The sequence below is a fragment of the Astatotilapia calliptera genome, unplaced genomic scaffold, assembly GCF_900246225.1.
Source record: "Astatotilapia calliptera unplaced genomic scaffold, fAstCal1.2 U_scaffold_35, whole genome shotgun sequence".
Classification (NCBI taxonomy): Eukaryota; Metazoa; Chordata; class Actinopteri; order Cichliformes; family Cichlidae; genus Astatotilapia; species Astatotilapia calliptera.
Genome location: NW_020535773.1, coordinates 111,422 through 130,816, shown reverse-complemented (window position 1 = coordinate 130,816; position 19,395 = coordinate 111,422). Strand labels below are relative to the sequence as shown.

The following is a 19,395-nucleotide window of genomic DNA, read 5'->3' as shown; positions in this document are numbered from 1 at the left end:
TTGAAAGCCATTTGTAAAGCTGTGGGACTCCAGCGAACCACAGTAAAAGCCATTATCCACAAATGGCAATAACACGGGACACTGGTGAACATTGATAGCAACAAATATTTCTGGCACAACTTCACCAACTTCCAAAGTGCATGGAGAAGACAAAGATCTGATGACACCGAGACTCCAGCGACGCTTAAGATTCTAGGGAACAACTTTATTAAGTGAACAACGCGTTTTGTCTTGTGGCCTTCATCAGGGTTGTTGCAAAATGTCCAACAGTTAATGTTTAAAGAAAAAAAAAAAAGGAAACAGAAAAAGAGAATTTCCAAGTGGACCAATTACAACTCAAGAAATAAACCAGCTGACCAATTGACATTAACGAGGTGGTATTGGTTCATTGGTTAAGCTACAGCCAAAATAGATTCTAGACTAAACCACTACAAGGGAAGGGGGGGGGGGGGTAGAATCCCAACATTTCCTAACATAATACATAATCAATATTGCACAGAAAAATGCAAATAACTTAATATAAAAAAATACAAATTAAAAGCTAATATGAGTACAGGAACATTAAAAGAGTGCAAAGATGCAAAAATCTAGTTAAAAACATAGAAACATAGTTGCTGCTAAGGGTGGCCCAACCAGTTATCACAATCATTTTTGTCACACAGGGCGATGTAGGTTTGGACTTTTTCCCCCTTTAATATAAAACTGGTTAATTTAGAAACTTCATTTTGTGTTTACTTGTGTTATCTTTGTCTAATATTCAATTTTTTTTGATGATCTGACATATTTAAGTGTGACAAATAGACAAATATAAAATAAGGGGGAAAACACATTTTCACACCACTACATTGATTAATATGAATTTGTTGAATAAATATGCAGAAAACCATTTGCCAGCAGTACCAGTGATGCCATCTAGTTTTGTATTCTGGTGATAAGAGTAGCATGATCAGTGGTATCAAAGACTGCAGATAAGTCAAGCACAACTAACATGAAATATTTTCTCTTATCCGAGTGCATAACAATACCATTAGTAGGGATGGGTATCGTTTAGGTTTTATCCGATACCGGTGCCAAATCGGTACTTTTGAAACGGTGCCGGTGCTTAAACGGTGCTCGAATCGGTGCTTAAAGAATGGAGAACACAAACTTTGTCCAAAAACCTCTCACGTTCAGCTGGTTTTTTTTGTAAAAAGATAACAATGTTAGCCTTTTCTGCAGCTATGTGGCATATATGGTATCACTCTTGGCTGGAAGCAGTGCTTAAACAATGGAAAAAACACAAACTTTGTCCAAAAACCTCTCATGTTTAACTGTTTCCCACTTTTTCTTTGGTCATTTTAGCCTTTTTGGCCAGGGTGAAGGGAGTATCTACCATCAAACAAGAAGACAGCTGCTTGTAGCTATGATGATGTTTGCTAGTTCACCTTACATGCATTAATGTAATAACGTGGTTAGCCTACTCAACGTAAATTACACACGAACAACATGAAGCTACTCATGCAGAGAAGAACGGCTGCTGCTGCATCATCATCTGTCATCATTTCTGCTACACTGGCAGGACTAGAGGCCAGGACTCTATTCTTCGGGTTTTTGGGGGATGTTGCATAACAGCCAACCCACCCGCAGTAGATGTGCTCGGTGTGAGGTCTCGCAGCAAGCTATCAAATACAGCGCATTTCTGGGCTTTTAAAAAAACCGCTATGCATCGCCAGGTGTTTCATCGGATTCGAGGTGTTACCTCCTTTGACAGTATCACAGTATCAGCTTAAAGCACTTGTTGCAGGCTGCTGAGTTTGCATATTTTGCTGTGAAGTACAGCCAGACTTTTGACCGCTTCGCCTTGGACATTTTAATCTGTAGCTCTGCTCTAAAAGAACGCACGTACCTGGACCCGCCTACTATTCTCGGAAACGTAAAATGATTGGCTAGAAGTGTATCACAGCTCAGGAAAAAAAGCACCGAAATAAAGCACCGAAATGTGCGCTGCTTTTCGGTCTGGTTACTACCGTTTATGTCAGAACCGGTGCCATGATGGCACCGGACACCGGTACCCATCCCTAACCATTAGCATTTTTTTTTTAATAAAGTTGTTTCAGTGCTGTGGTTTTGAGAAGCAACAACTTTCTTGAAGACTTTGGAAATTGGCCCATAATGACCTAAAACAGTGGAATCTAAGGAGGGATGTTTTCCCTAGAGGAAAGACGCTGGGTAAGATAAATGGAATGATTTATAATAGAGAAAAGCCAAGGACAGATGACAAGTAGAACCTGCTAATGAATTTAGGACAGACAATGTCCACTGGGCAGGAAAACGTGTGCAATAATGGGACGTATGGGACAAAAGTGGGTGAAATAATGTCAAGGAGATATGTTGAGAAAATTAGTTTAAACTCTAAGAAGAGAACTGATCAAGAGATTTGAGTCAGTTGAAGACACACAGACTTGATGCAGTCACTGGAATACATGGCAGGGAAAGCAGATTGAGGGAGATTAAGGAATCTGCTGATGGTGTCAAACAAAAATATTGGATTAAGTTTATTACCATTAGTCAAACCAGCAAAATAAGATGTAATATCTTTTATAAGTTGGTGAAGTATGTTTAGTAAGTCCTTCATATAGTGTTATTATCCTACTTCATAATTGTGTTAAATGTCTTACTTTTGGTTGCATCCTGTCAGTCCCTGTGATGAACTGAGCGTGACCTCCTCCTTCTTTGGCCATCCCATTGATGAGAGCAGAGCTGGCCCCTTCCCCAATCCCAAAAGAGAAACACCTGCAATACAACAGTTTTCTCTGAGTACACAGTGGACATGTTGGACATTCTGGGAATTGTGTAGATATGGTTGTGTTTTTGTGGTTTCACCTGTGAGAACCTGAGTTCTTCTTCACCAGATCTATCACTTCTTTGGTGTTCCCCACCTCTCCATCAGTAAAGACAAACAACTAGAGAGGAGAGTTGGCACAAAAGGACATAACATCAGACCCACAAACACACAACTTGTTCTGAGAGCCGAGTTAGGTTTCAGATATGGTAATTGGACTGAATCTTATTAGAGTTTTTTTTTTGTTGCCCGTCCCGTTTGATTCTTTAGCCATCAGAATTGTTGTCTGAAGGCCAACAAAGATGCCCAACGGATTTATCCAAGTGGATCATCACTGCTTTGCCGTATTGGTCCATTTGATCAACCTTTGTTGTTATTATTTATTTTATTTTCAGTTGTTACAGATGGGACAGACATTGCTGGGGTATAGGAAAGGGAGAAAGAAAGAGGAAGGAAAAGAAAAACAGAGGGGAAGAGGGACAGTGAGAAAGGGCACGTAAAAAAGAAAAAAAAAATCTCCTGGATCACCTGTTGAGAGAAAATAAAAAAAAATAAAAAAATAAAAAAAGAGAGAGAGCGCAACATAATAAACACAACACCATCGCTTTAGTCTAGCTAAGTGTAAATAACAGTAAATACTAAATATTGAATGTTGTTGTGCAACACGCAGGACCGACAGTGCACAATGTGCTTTGAGGTAGCAGCCAAGAAAGGTGTAGCTTGTGTCTGTGAACAGTTGAACACCCCTGTGCACACCTGTGTGAATGGGCGCGCTTGTGTTCAAAAGGTTTCGCCATGTAACGATCTGCTAGAGGGTGTAGGGAGCCATAGCCCCGTCCCCCAGGGCATGAAGCAGGCATGGAGAAGAGTGCTTTTTTTTTTTTTAAGTGATTTTTCTACTCTGCTTGAGAACTTAACTCTTCATACAACATGTCTCTTTCACATATTCACAAAAATGGGTGAATACAAACACTTTGTTCTATGTCAAAGCACCTTTCTCTAGCTAACGTTTCTAAAGTCTCCAGTAAATGAATGTAAGCCAGTGTCTGTGTTACCTGTCTAAGCTGACTGGGAATGCAGGGCTGGTTGTAAGTACGTTTGAAGGGCTCCAGGATCTTTTTCTATATCCAAGCACTTTCTATCAAGCATTTACTCGCACACATACTCACTCTGCATCATGTGCATTGGGGCTCAAGAACACACTGGTGTGCAGCCAGTGATCGAACCACCAACATTATTATGAGCAGATCATCCCCAACATGAGCCATAACCAGGAAGGTGTCAGACTGTGTGTGTTACCTGTCTTGGCTGATTGGGAATGCAGGGCTGGCTGTAAATATGTTTGAGGGGCTGCAGGATCTCAGTTCCTCCAAGATTAGCCTCCATCTGCTCAACTTTCTTCAGAGCCTCCTCCATGGTCTGCTGGCTGTACTCCACACTCTTACTGCCATCACATAAACACATGACCGAAACATCCATTCAGATATTAAAGAGGCCCTTTCTTGGGGTGACCGATATGAGGGGAGACTCACGGGAAGATGTGTTCATATCCAGACCCAAAACTGTAAATGTTGAAATAGCAGCCCATTGGTAAGCTCTTCAACAGGAGCAGCAGAGTATCCTTAAGAGAACAGGATTGTGAGGGATGGAAAATATGGTGAGCCCACTATGTGAGAGGAACACTATGACAGATTTTCTGACTGTAATAACTTAATACAGATACCCTGGCACTGCTGATGCGAGTTTCCTGCTGCTTGCTGTTTGTGATAGGACAGCCCATACTTCCAGATCGATCCATTAAGAACACAAACTCTCCACATGAAGCCATTGAAGACATCACAGACTGGGGGAACTCAGGGTACAGACTCACCATCACCACTGAATCACCCATCAGAGAGCCTGAAAAATAAACAAATTTTAAAAATTACCTAAATTTGCTTTTCATTGTTTGTTCAAAAACCAACTACTCCTATCATTTCCACTCACCCGGCTCAGCAGAGGCCTGTCCTGCCTCCACCACAGCGGTGGGCTGGTGGGCATCTTTGTAATAAATCAGCAGTTCAACATCTCTGTCAAACTTGTGTCCTGCAGCCAGCTTGACCTGCACACCACAAACACATTCATATTTAATTCTCAGTAATAAGTACAGAGCAGACACAGCAGCACTCTACCTACCGTGGCCTGGGTTTGATCAGTGTTGAGGTACTGGAGAGGGTCCAGGGAACAGTTGGACTCTACTTTAGAGATTGGACGAGGAGAGGACACTCGGGCAGAGAAAGACAGACTGTAGGGCACCAGAGAGGCTGGAACAGAAGTCACCTGGACTCCTGCACCTTCACTACCTGTACTTGACATTAGAGATAGTTGCAAATCACTGTGGTACATTTTTACTGGGACTCATGCTTGTTACAAGCATGATTGTTTTGTGATAAATATTTAACTAAATTAATAAGTGTTGGATGATTTTCCTACCCTGAGGCTGGTATCGAGGGTTGAGCACAGCAGGCAGACAGAACCTCAGACCATCATCAGCCTGCACAGACAGCTCAGTCACATACTCCAACCTGATGGAGGCGCTCTCTCCTGGAGGCAGACTGCCCACACTCAGAGAGAATATATCTGGACTCTGATCGCTCTCCTCCAATAGGAAGGCCTGCTGACCGGAGCTCAGAGCATCATCATACTCCTCACGAGCCTGAAGGACAGGTGACACATGTCAGTGACATTCACTGTGTTTATTGTTATTTTGAATCTTACTTATAATCAGGTTATATTTACTGTCCAGCTCACCTTCTGTTTCTCCTTCACCTCAGCTACAATCTGTGTCTGTCCGATCTTAGCACTGAAATGACAGACAGCAGCATCTCCAGGCAGAGGGAAGACAAAAACAGCCTCTAATGGTTTGTCCTCCTTATTCTCGTAGTTCAGGGTGGAGACCACTGTAGCCACATGGTCCCTCACCTCCAGCTCCACCTCAATGCTCTTCAGAGGAACTAAAAGAAACAGAACAATCATAAATACATAAACCATACACGTTTTAAAAATGGTTGTTTCTTGTGTTACATTTCAGCCACACAAAAGTTAGCCATTAAACCACGCTGGTACTTAAACATGACTGTCCAACAGTGTTGCAAAGTTTATTTGTTTATTTATATTATTATTCATTTATTTATTTTTGTTTGTTTCTTGTATCCATCATTTTTCTTCTGTGCTTTTGTATCACAAGGATATACTCTGCATTAATCGTAGCCATATGCAGCAGTACACTACTGTCCAAGAGGCATATGATCAACTTCACAGAGTAAGCTTGATGCCATCCAGAACTTTTCACCAGTGGGTGTGGGAGAAGCACAACATTTTCTTATGTATACTTTGGTCAGCAGAAGGTGAAAATGGCCATGAACCTCAATGCAATTTTCATGTTGATAACCTAAAGAGCAAATGACCATCCAGCTATTGAAATGGGTTTGTTGAGTATTGTCTCAGTCATGGGGAAATAATCATTTATTATTATGAGCCACTACAAATAAAAAAAGTCATTACATTTGAATTTTAGATGAATGAAAAGAGGCTGGAGAGTAAACAGAAGCCCCTTTACTTTCTGTCAGTACCTGGTTCCTTCTGGAGAGTTAGCAGACCACAGCGGTTCATCATTGTACCTGTGAAACAGAAACATCTGAGGACTTAGTGTTGAAATAACATTCATAGGTGCTCTACATTTCAGACATTCTTTAGCTATCTATCTATATAAAAAAAATAAATATTTCCAAATTAATCTTATCAGATAATGTTGTGGTTATGACTATCACACATTTTGATGATCGGACTTCCAGTATTATAATTGTTTTAATACTTATTGGTTGAGGGTTAAAATGTTCACTTAATGTTCCACTGGTGACTATAATAAACAACGACAGCAGGACCTCCTCTCAAAATTCCAAGTTTGAACAAACCATTACTTTCACTCTCGTTATCTTCTTCCTGTGATCGACCTCACCGAGTTTAAAAACAGCATGAATATCTCAGATTTAATGGTTAATTGTAGCCACACAGACTTTGCTTATGGAATCACATCATATACATATAAATCATTGTGAAAGCATCTATATTACTACCCTAAGGTTGTCATGTAAGCATACAGAAATCTGATGTTGCACATAATGTACAAAATATCATTCATTTTGCAAAGTTATAAAACATGTTAATTAATTGTAAAACAAAAATGTTTATTTTTCTGTTGCTTGCACTTTTATTCAATGTAGTTTACTCAAAAGCTTATTTACTATCATCTGAACACAAAGTGTTAGGGTCCCTGGGTCGTTGACCCAGTGTTTTGTGTTTTTGGTTCTTTGATTTTGTTATTTCATTATATTCTAGCTTTGCTTTATGGGTTTTAGGATCATTCTTAGTTTAGGTTCTCTGGGTGGGGTTTGGTTAGAGTTTTAGTGTTCTGGTTTTCTGTCTGTGTTCCATAGTTGCCGTCTCCCCTGTCTGCTGTATCCCCACATCCAGTCAGTGTCTGTGTCTGCCCTGGTCCCACGTCTCTGTTCCCTTTGTTATAGTGCCTGCCTGTGAGTCTGTGTTATGTTTCCTGTTTTACTTTGAAAGTCCATATCTGATGTTAATGTGTCTGGTTTTGCTTCCCCTTGTCTCGTTAGGCCTGATTTGCCCCAGCTGTGTTTCCCTCCTGTTACCCATTCCCTGACTGCTCCCTCTGTGTATTTAAGCCCCGTGTTTCTTTGTGTCTGTGTTGTGATCTACTCTCATTTATGCTGTGTGTTCTGTCTGCCTGGTCATGTAAGTTTATTTGGCTTTTGGTTACGTTTTTGCCACTTTTTGCCATCCAGCGATAAAAGCTAGTGATGGTGAGATGAAGCCTCATGATGAACTGAAGCTTCCCATCCAACTGGTCGACTCATGGTTCGAAGCATTGTGATGATTCATTTGCTCTACTGCGCCATCAAGTGGACAATTCAAGTGAAACGGGCTCAATGATTATAATGATGTGATGTGTAAACCGCTAAACCGAATAAATAAATTGTTTTTCATGGTTATTTATCCCGAATATTGTCTCAGTATGTCTGATACAAAAGAGAAAGTGGAAACTATCAGTACACAGTTTTTGGGATGATTGTGTAACTGCGTAATCATTCTTATGTACATCTCAATAATGACACAAACTAGTGTGTGGCACTTCAAGTTGAATGAATAAAGGAATTACTATTGTTCATGACACCAATAACCGCGATTACCCGATTCGAAGCTTCGACACACAGGACACATCACTAATAAAAGCTGAGTTTTGAGCTACTTTCCGTCTCCGAGTGTCTGCACTTTGGGTCCTTCTACTTCCACTCCTGCCTGCACACAGCCTTAACCTGACACAAAGTGAGTTTTCCAGAATATCAAGTACATGTTATTTATGTTGCATTTATGACAAAATCTACCATTTGTTATTTTGATGCCACTATAAAAGAACTAAAGTATTGTAACGATGGTTAAGTGTTACTGGACAGTGACATGTTGGTTTTCTCTGCACACTGTTGTTGTTCCTTTAAGATTCATGTTTGGTTGGGCTGCAGGAAGTAGTGAGGGTGGTGTACAGGAAGGGGTGGGGGGACCTGGTTGTTCTGTGTGTGTGCCAGGCTGAAGAGAGGTGTAGTTCGAGAGCGCTTCCCCCTGAGTTAACAACCCGCTGGCTTATGTGCCGAATAAACGGACAAACTGAGACCCCAACTGTCTGGTTCTTGTGAACGTTACATTGGTGTCAGAAGTGAAGAAAGAAAAAAGAACCCCAGAACGCCCGAGACCCTGTTGCCGGCGACGCTTGCCGTTACGAGACGAGGATGTTGCCGGGCAGGATTAAGAAGGAGACGGAGGAGAGGGAGGAGAGGGAGGTTCGTCCGCGCTCGCCCGCCCATGGAGTGAGGGAAACGGCGCTGCGGCTGTCTGCCGAGGCTGGATTTTCTCCAGGTTTGACTAGGCTCGGGAACTGTTCGCACAGCGGCCGCGATTCCGGCGGGAAGGAGTCGACCTCGCTTGGCGCGCCGTCACGTGATGTAAACAAACATGGCGGCGCCCAGCAAGCTGCAGCGAATATAAAAACGCCTAAGTTCAGCGGCAAGACGCCATGGGAAGTGTTTATCGCACAGTTCGAGCTGTTAGCTGTTGCAGCTGGCTGGTCTGAGGAACATAAAGCTCTCCAATTGGCTTTGTGCCTGTGTGAGGATGCAGCTGCATGCCTGCTGCTGCTGACCGAGGAGCAGAGGGGAGATTATAATGCTCTGGTTGGAGCACTTCAGAGGCGCTTCGGGCAGTATAACCAACCAGTGCTGCTGAGGTCGGAGTTCCACAACAGACGCAGATTGCCAGGTGAGCCCCTCCGCATTTTGGCCCATGAAGTCGAGTGCCTTTGCCGGAGGGCGTATGACAGCATGCCACCATCAGTGCAGGCGGAGTTAGCTCGGGACCAGTTCCTGCAGGCCCTGAGCCCTAAAGAGCTCCGCATGCAAACTCAGCTTGCTCGGCCGGCCACACTCAGTGCAGCCCTGGAGCTAGCGTTGGAGAGGGAGATGCTTGCAGGATCCTCTGGGGGCGCTGACGACGCACACGTGGTGAGGGCTGTGTCAGCACCTGTGGAACAGATGGAGACGCCAGCGGGCCTGTGCAGTTTGGTGCAGACAGCTTCGCTGCAGTCGCCTTCCCCTCGGGCTGGCCCACACCACCGACCTCAGAGCTGCTGGGGATGTGGACAAGTCGGACACCTCATCAGGCAGTGCCCCAAGCTTGCAGCGGTTCAGGGAAACGCCCACAGGCCCGTGTAGGCGGGAGTACACGGGCCTGGGAGAACGACATCCCCACACCACCGCCACCTCCACCCGGTGCGGCCATCACTGTGGGCTGGACCCAGGTTGGCGGCTTTTGCCATGTTCCAGTGACGATTGCGGGGGTGTCCTGTACGGCCCTGCTGGAGACGGGATCCAATGCAACGCTGGTCCGACCCGATATTGTCCCAACCGGAGCTGCTGTACAACCGACTAACGTGCAACTTAAGACTGTGACCGGTGATCTGGCCCCAATGAGAGGGAAGGGAGTGTTCCAGTTCAAGGTGGGGGACCTCGGTGTGTCTTATGCTGCCTGGGTGGCTGACGTGCAGGACGCCTGCATCCTTGGGCTGGATTTTTTACGAGCCATTGGTGGTGTACTGGACTTAGGCAAAGGCCTCCTCGTACTCCCTGATGGGAAGAAGGTGCCGCTTATTCCTCCCCCGGTCTGCACAGCATCTGCCGCGGCGTCCACCTCCACCGCAGAGACCCCTGCAGACCCGCCAGCAGAACAGCGGGCGGAGGAGGAGGAGAGGCTCTCAGCAGTGAGGAGTATCTGGTCAAAGAACTGTGAGGGGCTGACTCCACAGCAGCAAGAGAGTCTATGGCAGGTACTAAAAGAGTTTAGTGACATTTTTGCCCTGAAAGAAAGTGATGTTGGCTTGACACACTTGGTAGAGCACGTCATTGAGACCGGGGATGCCCAGCCTATTAAAGTGCGCCCCCGCCGCCTGCCCCTGGCTCATCAGGAGGCTGCAGACAGGGAGCTGTGTGAAATGATGAAGGCGGGCATCATAGAACCATCTGATAGCCCGTGGGCCTCCGCGGTGGTGATGGTGCCTAAGAAAAAAAGTCCTAGGATGCGTTTCTGTGTGGACTACAGACCACTCAACAAAGTGACGAAGAAAGACTCTTACCCCCTTCCCAGGATTGATGAGTCCCTCGACTTAGTAGCCGGGTCCTCCTGGTTTTCCACCCTGGACCTGCGGAGTGGCTACTGGCAGGTGCCACTGTCCCCGGAATCCAGACCGAAGACAGCCTTCTGCACTAACAGGGGACTATGGCAGTTCAAAGTCCTGAGTTTTGGCCTTTGCAACGCTCCTGCGACCTTCGAGAGGCTCATGGACAGTGTGCTGGCTGGCGTCCCACGGCAACGGTGTCTGGTTTACCTGGATGATCTTCTAGTGCACGGGAGCTCCTTTGATGCTGCCCTGGATGCCCTGAGACAAGTGTTGGAGAGGGTGGCGGCTGCAGGCCTGAAGCTGCATCCCGACAAGTGCCACTTCATGAGGAGGGAGGTGGAGTTTCTGGGCCACAAGCTGGGTCGTGAGGGCATCAGCACTTTGGAGGAAAAAATTCACACCATTACCGAGTGGCCCACACCAGCAGACCAGAAACAGCTCAAAAGCTTCCTAGGACTGGCGTCTTATTACAGGAGGTTTGTGAAGGGCTTTTCCTCCATAGCCGCACCACTCTTCCACCTGCTGCAGAAGGACCGTGACTTCATCTGGACCCAGGACTGTCAGCAGGCGTTCGACACCCTCCGCAGATCGCTGACAGAGTCCCCAGTCCTTGCCCCCCCTGACCCCGCCCTGCCTTTTGTCCTGGACACTGACGCAAGTAATGTGGGGCTGGGAGCGGTGTTGTCGCAGGTTGGACCGGAAGGGAAGAAGGTGGTGGCGTACTTCAGCCGGGTCCTGAACAGGAGCGAGCGGCGCTACTGTGTCACACGACGAGAGCTGTTGGCTGTGGTGGCGGGGGTGAGACACTTTAAATACTACCTGTGCGGCACAGCATTTGTTGTCAGAACTGATCATGCTGCCCTTCAGTGGCTGATGTCTTTCAGGGAGCCAGAGGGACAGGTGGCTCGCTGGCTGGAGGAGCTCCAAGCCTTCAATTTCACCGTGGAGCACAGAGCAGGGACGCACCATTCTAACGCAGACGCCCTCTCTCGCCGCCCATGTGCTGCAGCTGGCTGCCGTTACTGTGAGAAGCGAGAGGAAATAGAGCGGGAACTCACGACAATAGACGGAGCAGCACAGCTCGCCTGCAGGGTTCTTCTGGTGGTGGATGCAGCGGAGTGGAGGGCACGGCAGGAACAAGACACAGACCTGCTGCCGGTCCTGCAGTGGCTGGAGAAGGGGGAGCAACCCCTTTGGAATGAGGTCACTGGGTTTTCCATCTGTACCAGGGGGCTGTGGGCCAAGTTTGCAGCTCTCAGGCTGAAGGAGGGGGTGTTGGAGCGTGCCTGGAAGGATCCTGCCACGGGGGAGGAGAGGTGGCAGGTTGTGGTGCCAAGGTCGCTGAGGTCAGCTGTGCTGGGAGCCTGCCATGGGAGCACTGGCTCTGGCCACTTTGGGGTTTCCAAGACTCTTCGCCGCCTCCGCCAGGGCTATTACTGGGGTCAACAGCGGAGGGATGTGGAGGACTTTTGCCGCAGCTGTGATGCATGTTCCTCACACAAAGGGCCACAAGACCAGTCCCGGGCTCAGCTTCAGCAGCAACCAGCAGGAGCCCCAATGGAGCGAGTAGCTGTGGACGTCATGGGCCCATTTCCTCGCACAGACAGAGGAAACCGCTATGTTCTTGTGGCCATGGACTATTTTACCAAGTGGCCGGAAGCATACGCCATCCCAGATCAGGAGGCTGAGACGGTCGCTGATGTATTAGTGGAGGGGATGTTCAGCCGCTTTGGAACAGCAGAGACCCTCCACAGTGACCAGGGGCGTAACTTTGAGTCCAAGGTATTTGCTGCCATGTGTGAACGCCTTGGGATCAAGAAGACCCGCACCACCCCACTTCACCCCCAAAGCGATGGGCTGGTGGAAAGGTTTAACAGGACGCTGGCCCAGCAGCTAGCCATCCTTACCTCAGAACACCAACGGGACTGGGATTACCATCTTCCCCTTACCCTCATGGCCTACAGGTCGGCAGTGCAGGACTCCACCCAATGTACGCCTGCCCTGCTCATGTTAGGGAGAGAGCTGAGAACTCCTGCAGAGTTGGCTTTTGGGAAACCCCCGGACGCGCCAGAGGCACCACCGGGCCGGGACTACGCAAGGAAGCTGCAGGACCGGCTGGATTCTGCACATTCCTACGCCCGAGAGCAGCTGGCGAAGGCAGGCCTGCGCCAAAAGAGGAATTACGACATCACCACTAAAGGGAGGCACTTCCGTGCTGGGGAGCTGGTGTGGGTCTACAGCCCAAAGAGGAAGAAGGGAAGGTGTCCTAAACTGGATAGCAGCTGGGTGGGGCCTTGCAGCGTCCTAGAGCGAGTGGGGGAGGTTGTTTACAGGGTGCAGTTGCCTCCTAGGGGGAGGATAGTAGCGCTGCACAGAGACCGGATGGCCCCCTACAGAGGACAGTCCCTCCCCTCCTTTCCAGAGGGGACGTGTACAGAGCGTCCATGACCCTGCTCAGAGGGGCCCCCGACCGGGGCTGCGTTCCCCCCCCTCGGACTCTTCACCCCAAAGCCCCGAAGCTCCGCGTCCTCCTCAGGGGCTCAGGAGGTCAAGGAGGGAACGTAGGCTACCGCCCCGCCTCAGAGACTGTGTCGTTCCCTCGGGGACGAGGAACTTATTGCTGGGGGGGCAGTGTAACGATGGTTAAGTGTTACTGGACAGTGACATGTTGGTTTTCTCTGCACACTGTTGTTGTTCCTTTAAGATTCATGTTTGGTTGGGCTGCAGGAAGTAGTGAGGGTGGTGTACAGGAAGGGGTGGGGGGACCTGGTTGTTCTGTGTGTGTGCCAGGCTGAAGAGAGGTGTAGTTCGAGAGCGCTTCCCCCTGAGTTAACAACCCGCTGGCTTATGTGCCGAATAAACGGACAAACTGAGACCCCAACCGTCTGGTTCTTGTGAACGTTACAGTATACACACACAACCATCCAACCCAGAAATGCAATCTGTCCAGCATCTGTGGGGTTAGCCCTAAGACGTCCTCCTGGTAAGACATGCAGGAAATACCTCCTCTATGCATCCTGGAACAATGTACCATATTTTCTTCACCAGTTTTTCACACTGATATTGTGTGAGCATCAGTGCTTTGTTCTCGGTTCTAAAAGCCCAGGAAACTGCCCTGTTTGGCCTGTATGAATATTCATCCACATAGCCTCAACCAGTATTTTCTGAATGCCTCAAATTGTGGGAAAGTTCAGTTTATAAACAACACCAGATCATTTCAAGAATGATCAGAAATTCACCAGGAGCAGAGCAAACTAGCTGCTCGAAAACCAGCAGAGTCACATGACAACATAATAAGACTTTGGAAGTACAGGTTTCACACGTTTCTGCCTGAAAACACTGGATTTAATAGTTAGACTAATACGTTTTTACATGACAAACACGATGCCTTCTTTTTCTCAGTCAATGTCGGCCCTGCGTTGTTTTGGTTTAGTCAACAAAATTTCTGAGAAGTTAGAGGGCAAGTAAAATTCAACACAATCACGCAATTATTCCATCATATTCCAAAATTCATTAAAAGCCATCCTTCACAGTTGACATGATACTTTCAACATATTTCTACTTTGGTTCACTTACTCTAGAAGTAGGATCTTAAACTGCTTAAACACCCAATAAATTAAAGGACAACTACTCAACTGAAAAAACATTTCAAAGCAATGTGTCAACATCATGTTAAAAATGTATTTAAAATTATACATGACAGTTAAATGAAATTGGATTTTTCTTCTTGAACACTCACGTGTGCAGGTTTTTTTTTTTCCTCATTCCACTGCATAATTCTGGAGAAATTTAACGGACATTTCTGGTCTAATTCAACATATCCAATCAAATATAACATCACATAAAAATTAATTAAAAGCATCCTTGACATGAAATTCTCAGTTGATTACTCCTCTGGGTTACTCCGCTACATGTGTGCCAATTTTTGAATATGACACAGTCCTGATCAGTCACAGGAGCTCGTTCAGTGAGAGACTGAGATTACCGAAAAGCACCACTGAACGACACAGGAAATCATTCCTGCCTGTGGCCATCTCCCTGTACAACGCATCCACTTAACACACTGTTTGCTGCTACAACTACACATGTTTCTTTTCCAAATATTTATTTATAAGTGACTTATGTATGTATGTATGTATGTATGTATGTATGTATATATATATGTATATATTGTACTATTCTTAGTTAGCGTATTGTCTGTCTTGTCTTAATGTTGGTTTAAAATGGAGCACTGTAACAAAAAATAATTTCCCCCAGGGATCAATAAAGTATTCTGATTCTGATTCTGATTCTGAAGACCAATTGAAAAATGGCGGATAAATAACTAAAATATTTTTGATGGTGCAGGCACAGTTTAAAGTGGAGCTGGAGTCTGTTTACGCACCGAATGAGCAAAGAGGCAGAGCCATTAGTTGGGGGAGAAAGAGACTGACAAATGAAATATGACGGATGAAACGAAAAGAAAAATGCAATTTCTACTAGAAAACAGTGAGCAGCTCATTTTGATAGACACGTATTTTCTTTTTCTTTACGATATTTATTATTTCTCATTAATACGACAAAGTATTTCTTATCAGATTACTCAATGGAATAATCGATAGATTAATAATCTATAGTTACAGCCCTGGTTGAATTTGAGTGACCACTTCTCAGGAATTTTGCAGTTGATTGAGATGAAACTGAGTGTTGTTGCGGTCACATTGAAGATTCCATTGAATTGTGAAGTAAGAAGCACATTACCAGCGAAAGTGAAAAGAAAAATAAATGAGAACTTCACTGGGGAAAACAATGGTCCTGGAGCTTTATTTCTCTTAACTTCCTCTGTGCGTTTGTGTGGGTGTCTCGATTAGCGAACAAGAAGATATCCAACGCTTCACGGTAGGATAAGAGGCGGCTGGTTTCACCCCGACGCACAAATGATGGTTCACTTGACCGCGGTTGTTCTGTGCGCGCTCATAAAAAAGGGGGTGGCTGGCGCTTTACTGCTCACGTGACACTTCTAATGGATTCCGCTCAATACATTAAGAGATTTAATCAGGTGAAGATGATTAAAAATCTATAGCGAACAGAATTTGATAGTGACACGAATACTTGGAAATAAAGAAATACTTCTTTGTGCAGAAAATTTCTTCTCATTTTACACACAATGTTGAAATTAAAATATTGAGTTTTTTTTAATTTTATTTTAATGCTGAGTGCGCTCTCAGTACTGCTGTTTATTTAACGCCACATCTGCATATTAGAACTCTGAAACATTAAACATTTTAACATTACTAACCTGTAGACGCTTCGATTTGTTAAGAAATCAAATCAATACATTTTAAATAGATCAATGAAATACTCAATTCAATCAATAAAATTGACCAAATTGATAATTCCATCCATCCGCTTCCGCTTATCCTTTTCAGGGTCGCGGGGGGGGGGGGCGCTGGAGCCTATCCCAGCTGTCATAGGGCGAGAAGCAGGGTACACCCTGGACAGGTCGCCAGTCTGTCGCAGGGCCAACACACAGGAACAGACAACCATTCACATTCACACCTAGTGGCAATTTGGATTATGCAATTAACCTATCCCCACAAGCTGCATGTCTTTACATGCAGCTTGTGGGGATAGGACGGTGGGGGGAAGCCGGAGTTCCCGGAGAGAACCCACGCAAACACGGGGAGAACATGCAAACTCCACACAGAAAGACCCCGGCCTGATGGTGGAATTGAACTCAGGACCTTCTTGCTGTGCGGCAACAGTGCTAACCACCTTGCTTGATAATTGTGTTGATTAAATTAGTATTCTTGAGGGCGTTCTGTGTTAGCAGCAGAATTTAAAACTGCAACTCTGAACATAACCTGCTCCTTACCAACACAATAGAGTGCGTTATAAAGAGTGCATGCTTTAGGGGGTGGTTCTCTTTTGTTTCTATAGTCCTGTATGAGCTCTGCATTTTAAAGAAGAAAACACTGCATTAGTAATTTATCTGAATTCATTCAGCGATAATCCGCACACAAATAACAATGAATACCCCTTGTAGTTGTCAGCACAGGGTGTGCCTGTGACTCATCATGCAGGGCAGTTCGCAGGCTAAACTTACTTTGGTCAGCAATTAGAACCCGTTTAAGTTACTTAAAAATAAAAATATCATTTATCCTTTAAATTATCTAAACATAATTTTAATGACTCGACACACGTATCGCAAAATTTGAATCTTGGCATCTACAAAGATTCGCATTAGATGCCACTAGAAACATCTGGATCACGTTACCACGCAGTGAAATGTTGGAAAACGCCATCAGAAAACACCAAAACCAGTTAAGCAGGAACACCGGGGACTTCTACGCTCTGATAACTTCCAGTCGGAGGCGTTTTCTGTGCAGACAATTAATGGCATCTCTTTGTTATTGTGACAGAGTGACTGTGCACCTACCTGCTAGTACGTGACACTTTCAGAATCTAAGGCAATAGTTCTTTTTCACTACACACAAAATTATGCAGTTTTGTGCCACTGAATAGTTTTGAAACTGTTTTGTCTGGGATCCGAAAACATTTGTTAAAAGGCAGTAATGAAAACTGAAAAAGCAACCAATGACGTGACAATGAACTGAGCGACAAACTCATAAAAAATGGAATTAGGTAAAATCAACACGTGAGATATGAAAATATGGCCGCCAGTGAAGAATGATGCGCAATAGAAGCTTACCTCTATTGATAGACGGGTGTATCCTGATAGGTTTACTGCACTCCTCTGTTCTTGTAGCAATGTTTACGCCACAAACAGCAGACTTTATTGAAAAAAGTCACTGCTACCGGGTACGTCCCATTTCCTTGTTTTTTCCACCAACCGATATGCACTGGGTGGGCGGAGCGTCAAATTGCAAAACATTTTTCCTTTGGATTGTTTTTTTTAGAATTCCTTCTGTGGTTTACATTTTTACTTTGCAATAGCTCTGAAGTCCTGAAAGGTCTCACGCTCACACTCTTACACTAAAAATAATTGTACTTCACGTGAAAGTCTTTGCTTATAATATATGGCATTATTGCATCCTCTTGTGAACAAGAGAAACATTTAGGAAACAGAAAAGCGTTTTGTGAATATGTAAACTTTAACTGTTGACCCATTTCAGTTTGAAATGTAGAAAAAGTGCAATCACTGCTTATTCATTAATTAATCAGTGTCTTTATTAGAGAAAGTTTACACCTCAGTTATACCAAAGCAAAAAAGCAGTAAAAGATACTTTATTAAGTTGCATCACCGGTGGTCAAAAACAAGTACAAATTATTTTAAAATATAGTTTAAAGAGTAAATCAGACATTCAACTGAGATTTCTTTAACACAATAGTCACACCTTAACACAGGACATTACCTACACAGGATAAGGTAACACATGGACTTAGTTTCCATAAAAAAAAAAGCAAGTAAGCAAACTTAATTTGATTAGTTTAGTTTGGCTTCTGAATTTGTTCAGGTCACACATCGCCCATGGCTAAAACAGTCAGAGGTGGACTGGCTAATCAGGAGTATAGAGTTATTAAACTCATCATACAAATCATCATCTAGAGCATACATATCAATGGATAATTATGATCCAATAAAAAGTATATAGTATTGTATATGATTCTGAAATGTCCCATTCTACATGTTGCTTTTAATTATTTAAGATGATGTAAATGTATTTTTGTCACGCAACTTGTTCAGTATTAAGCTAATTAACTATGATTACAATTTTGAATAAAGTAAAAAGTCTAAGCAAATGTTTTCACTTGTCCAACACAAAACTACACTGTAGCATAAAGCATTTTTTAAATCATTTATCTATTATTATCATTGCTACGATCATTCTGAGCACGGAGCCATGAGGCAGCCTTCATAGCCAGAAGCTCCCACTCGTCCTTTGCTTCCATCTTGAAAGCATGAAGCCAGATCAGAGCCAGAATGGTGGCCCACACTTCACTGTTGGCCTAATTCATTAAATCAACAACAATTAAATGAAACAGAGCAGACAGGAATCACGATCTTCTGTCTAGAAATGAAGCACAAATAAAGCTTTGAAATGATTTCACAACTGTTTTGACCGATGAGGAAAAACCCTCTCTGCTGCTCTATGCTAATATGAATATCAGACTTTTATGGTCACCTATAGTCTTCCCTGGCTGATACCATCTGGTTTGTCTTCTCACTTTCTCTCTCTCCTGTTGGCTATCGGTGTTTTATTGTGGTCTGTGCTCCTGGGTGGGTCCCTCTCTGGGTTTCCACCTGAAGCCCCTGATGTAATCACCTACCTGTGACCGATCTCATCCGTGTTTAAACAGACACACACCACCTTCCTGTGATATACCAGTCAGGCGTGTGTCTCACAATCTAAATACCAAATTTCTAGATCAGAATAATTGTTTTTAAGTTTTGCTAAGTAAAATGAAGCAGCAGTGTCTATACTTATACTGTAAGCGATAGTAAACATCATCAGAACATGGGCACAGGAAAAGTGGATGCTCTTCCTGGCTTTTTTATTAGTAAAAAACTAACAAGAAGTCACAAGCAAAAGGACAACACACCATGGCACATGTTTAAACAAGGAAGGTTTATTCATCTTTGATTTATTATCAAAATAGACATAATTTTTTCAATCCACAAAAACGACATATTCAAAGAACCACATCAGCACAATATCAAACAGAACTGTCCCATGATGTTAAACAGACGCTGTCAATTCAGCTGTATAGTGGGCAATCATAATGAAACCGTTCATTAGAAGTTTTAGATTCAAGCTGCTTTTGGCCAGCAGATGTCACCAAACAT

General features: G+C 44.5%; 1 protein-coding gene across 1 annotated transcript in view; it reads right to left on the bottom strand.

The window, feature by feature from the left end:
- The window catches only part of LOC113018040 (von Willebrand factor A domain-containing protein 5A-like), a 35,737-nt gene extending 18,304 nt beyond the window's left edge, over positions 1 to 17,433 (bottom strand). The window contains exons 1-11 of the mRNA XM_026161115.1: positions 17,299 to 17,433; positions 6,433 to 6,480; positions 5,612 to 5,814; positions 5,294 to 5,516; positions 4,997 to 5,163; positions 4,808 to 4,922; positions 4,545 to 4,720; positions 4,354 to 4,442; positions 4,121 to 4,265; positions 2,863 to 2,942; positions 2,658 to 2,772 (exon numbers count right to left, since the gene is read on the bottom strand). Coding sequence (XP_026016900.1) covers positions 2,658 to 2,772; positions 2,863 to 2,942; positions 4,121 to 4,265; positions 4,354 to 4,442; positions 4,545 to 4,720; positions 4,808 to 4,922; positions 4,997 to 5,163; positions 5,294 to 5,516; positions 5,612 to 5,814; positions 6,433 to 6,475 — 1,356 coding nt within the window. The 5' untranslated portion in view covers positions 6,476 to 6,480; positions 17,299 to 17,433. The remainder of the gene's footprint in view (positions 1 to 2,657; positions 2,773 to 2,862; positions 2,943 to 4,120; positions 4,266 to 4,353; positions 4,443 to 4,544; positions 4,721 to 4,807; positions 4,923 to 4,996; positions 5,164 to 5,293; positions 5,517 to 5,611; positions 5,815 to 6,432; positions 6,481 to 17,298) is intronic.
- Between the last annotated feature and the right edge of the window lie 1,962 nt (positions 17,434 to 19,395).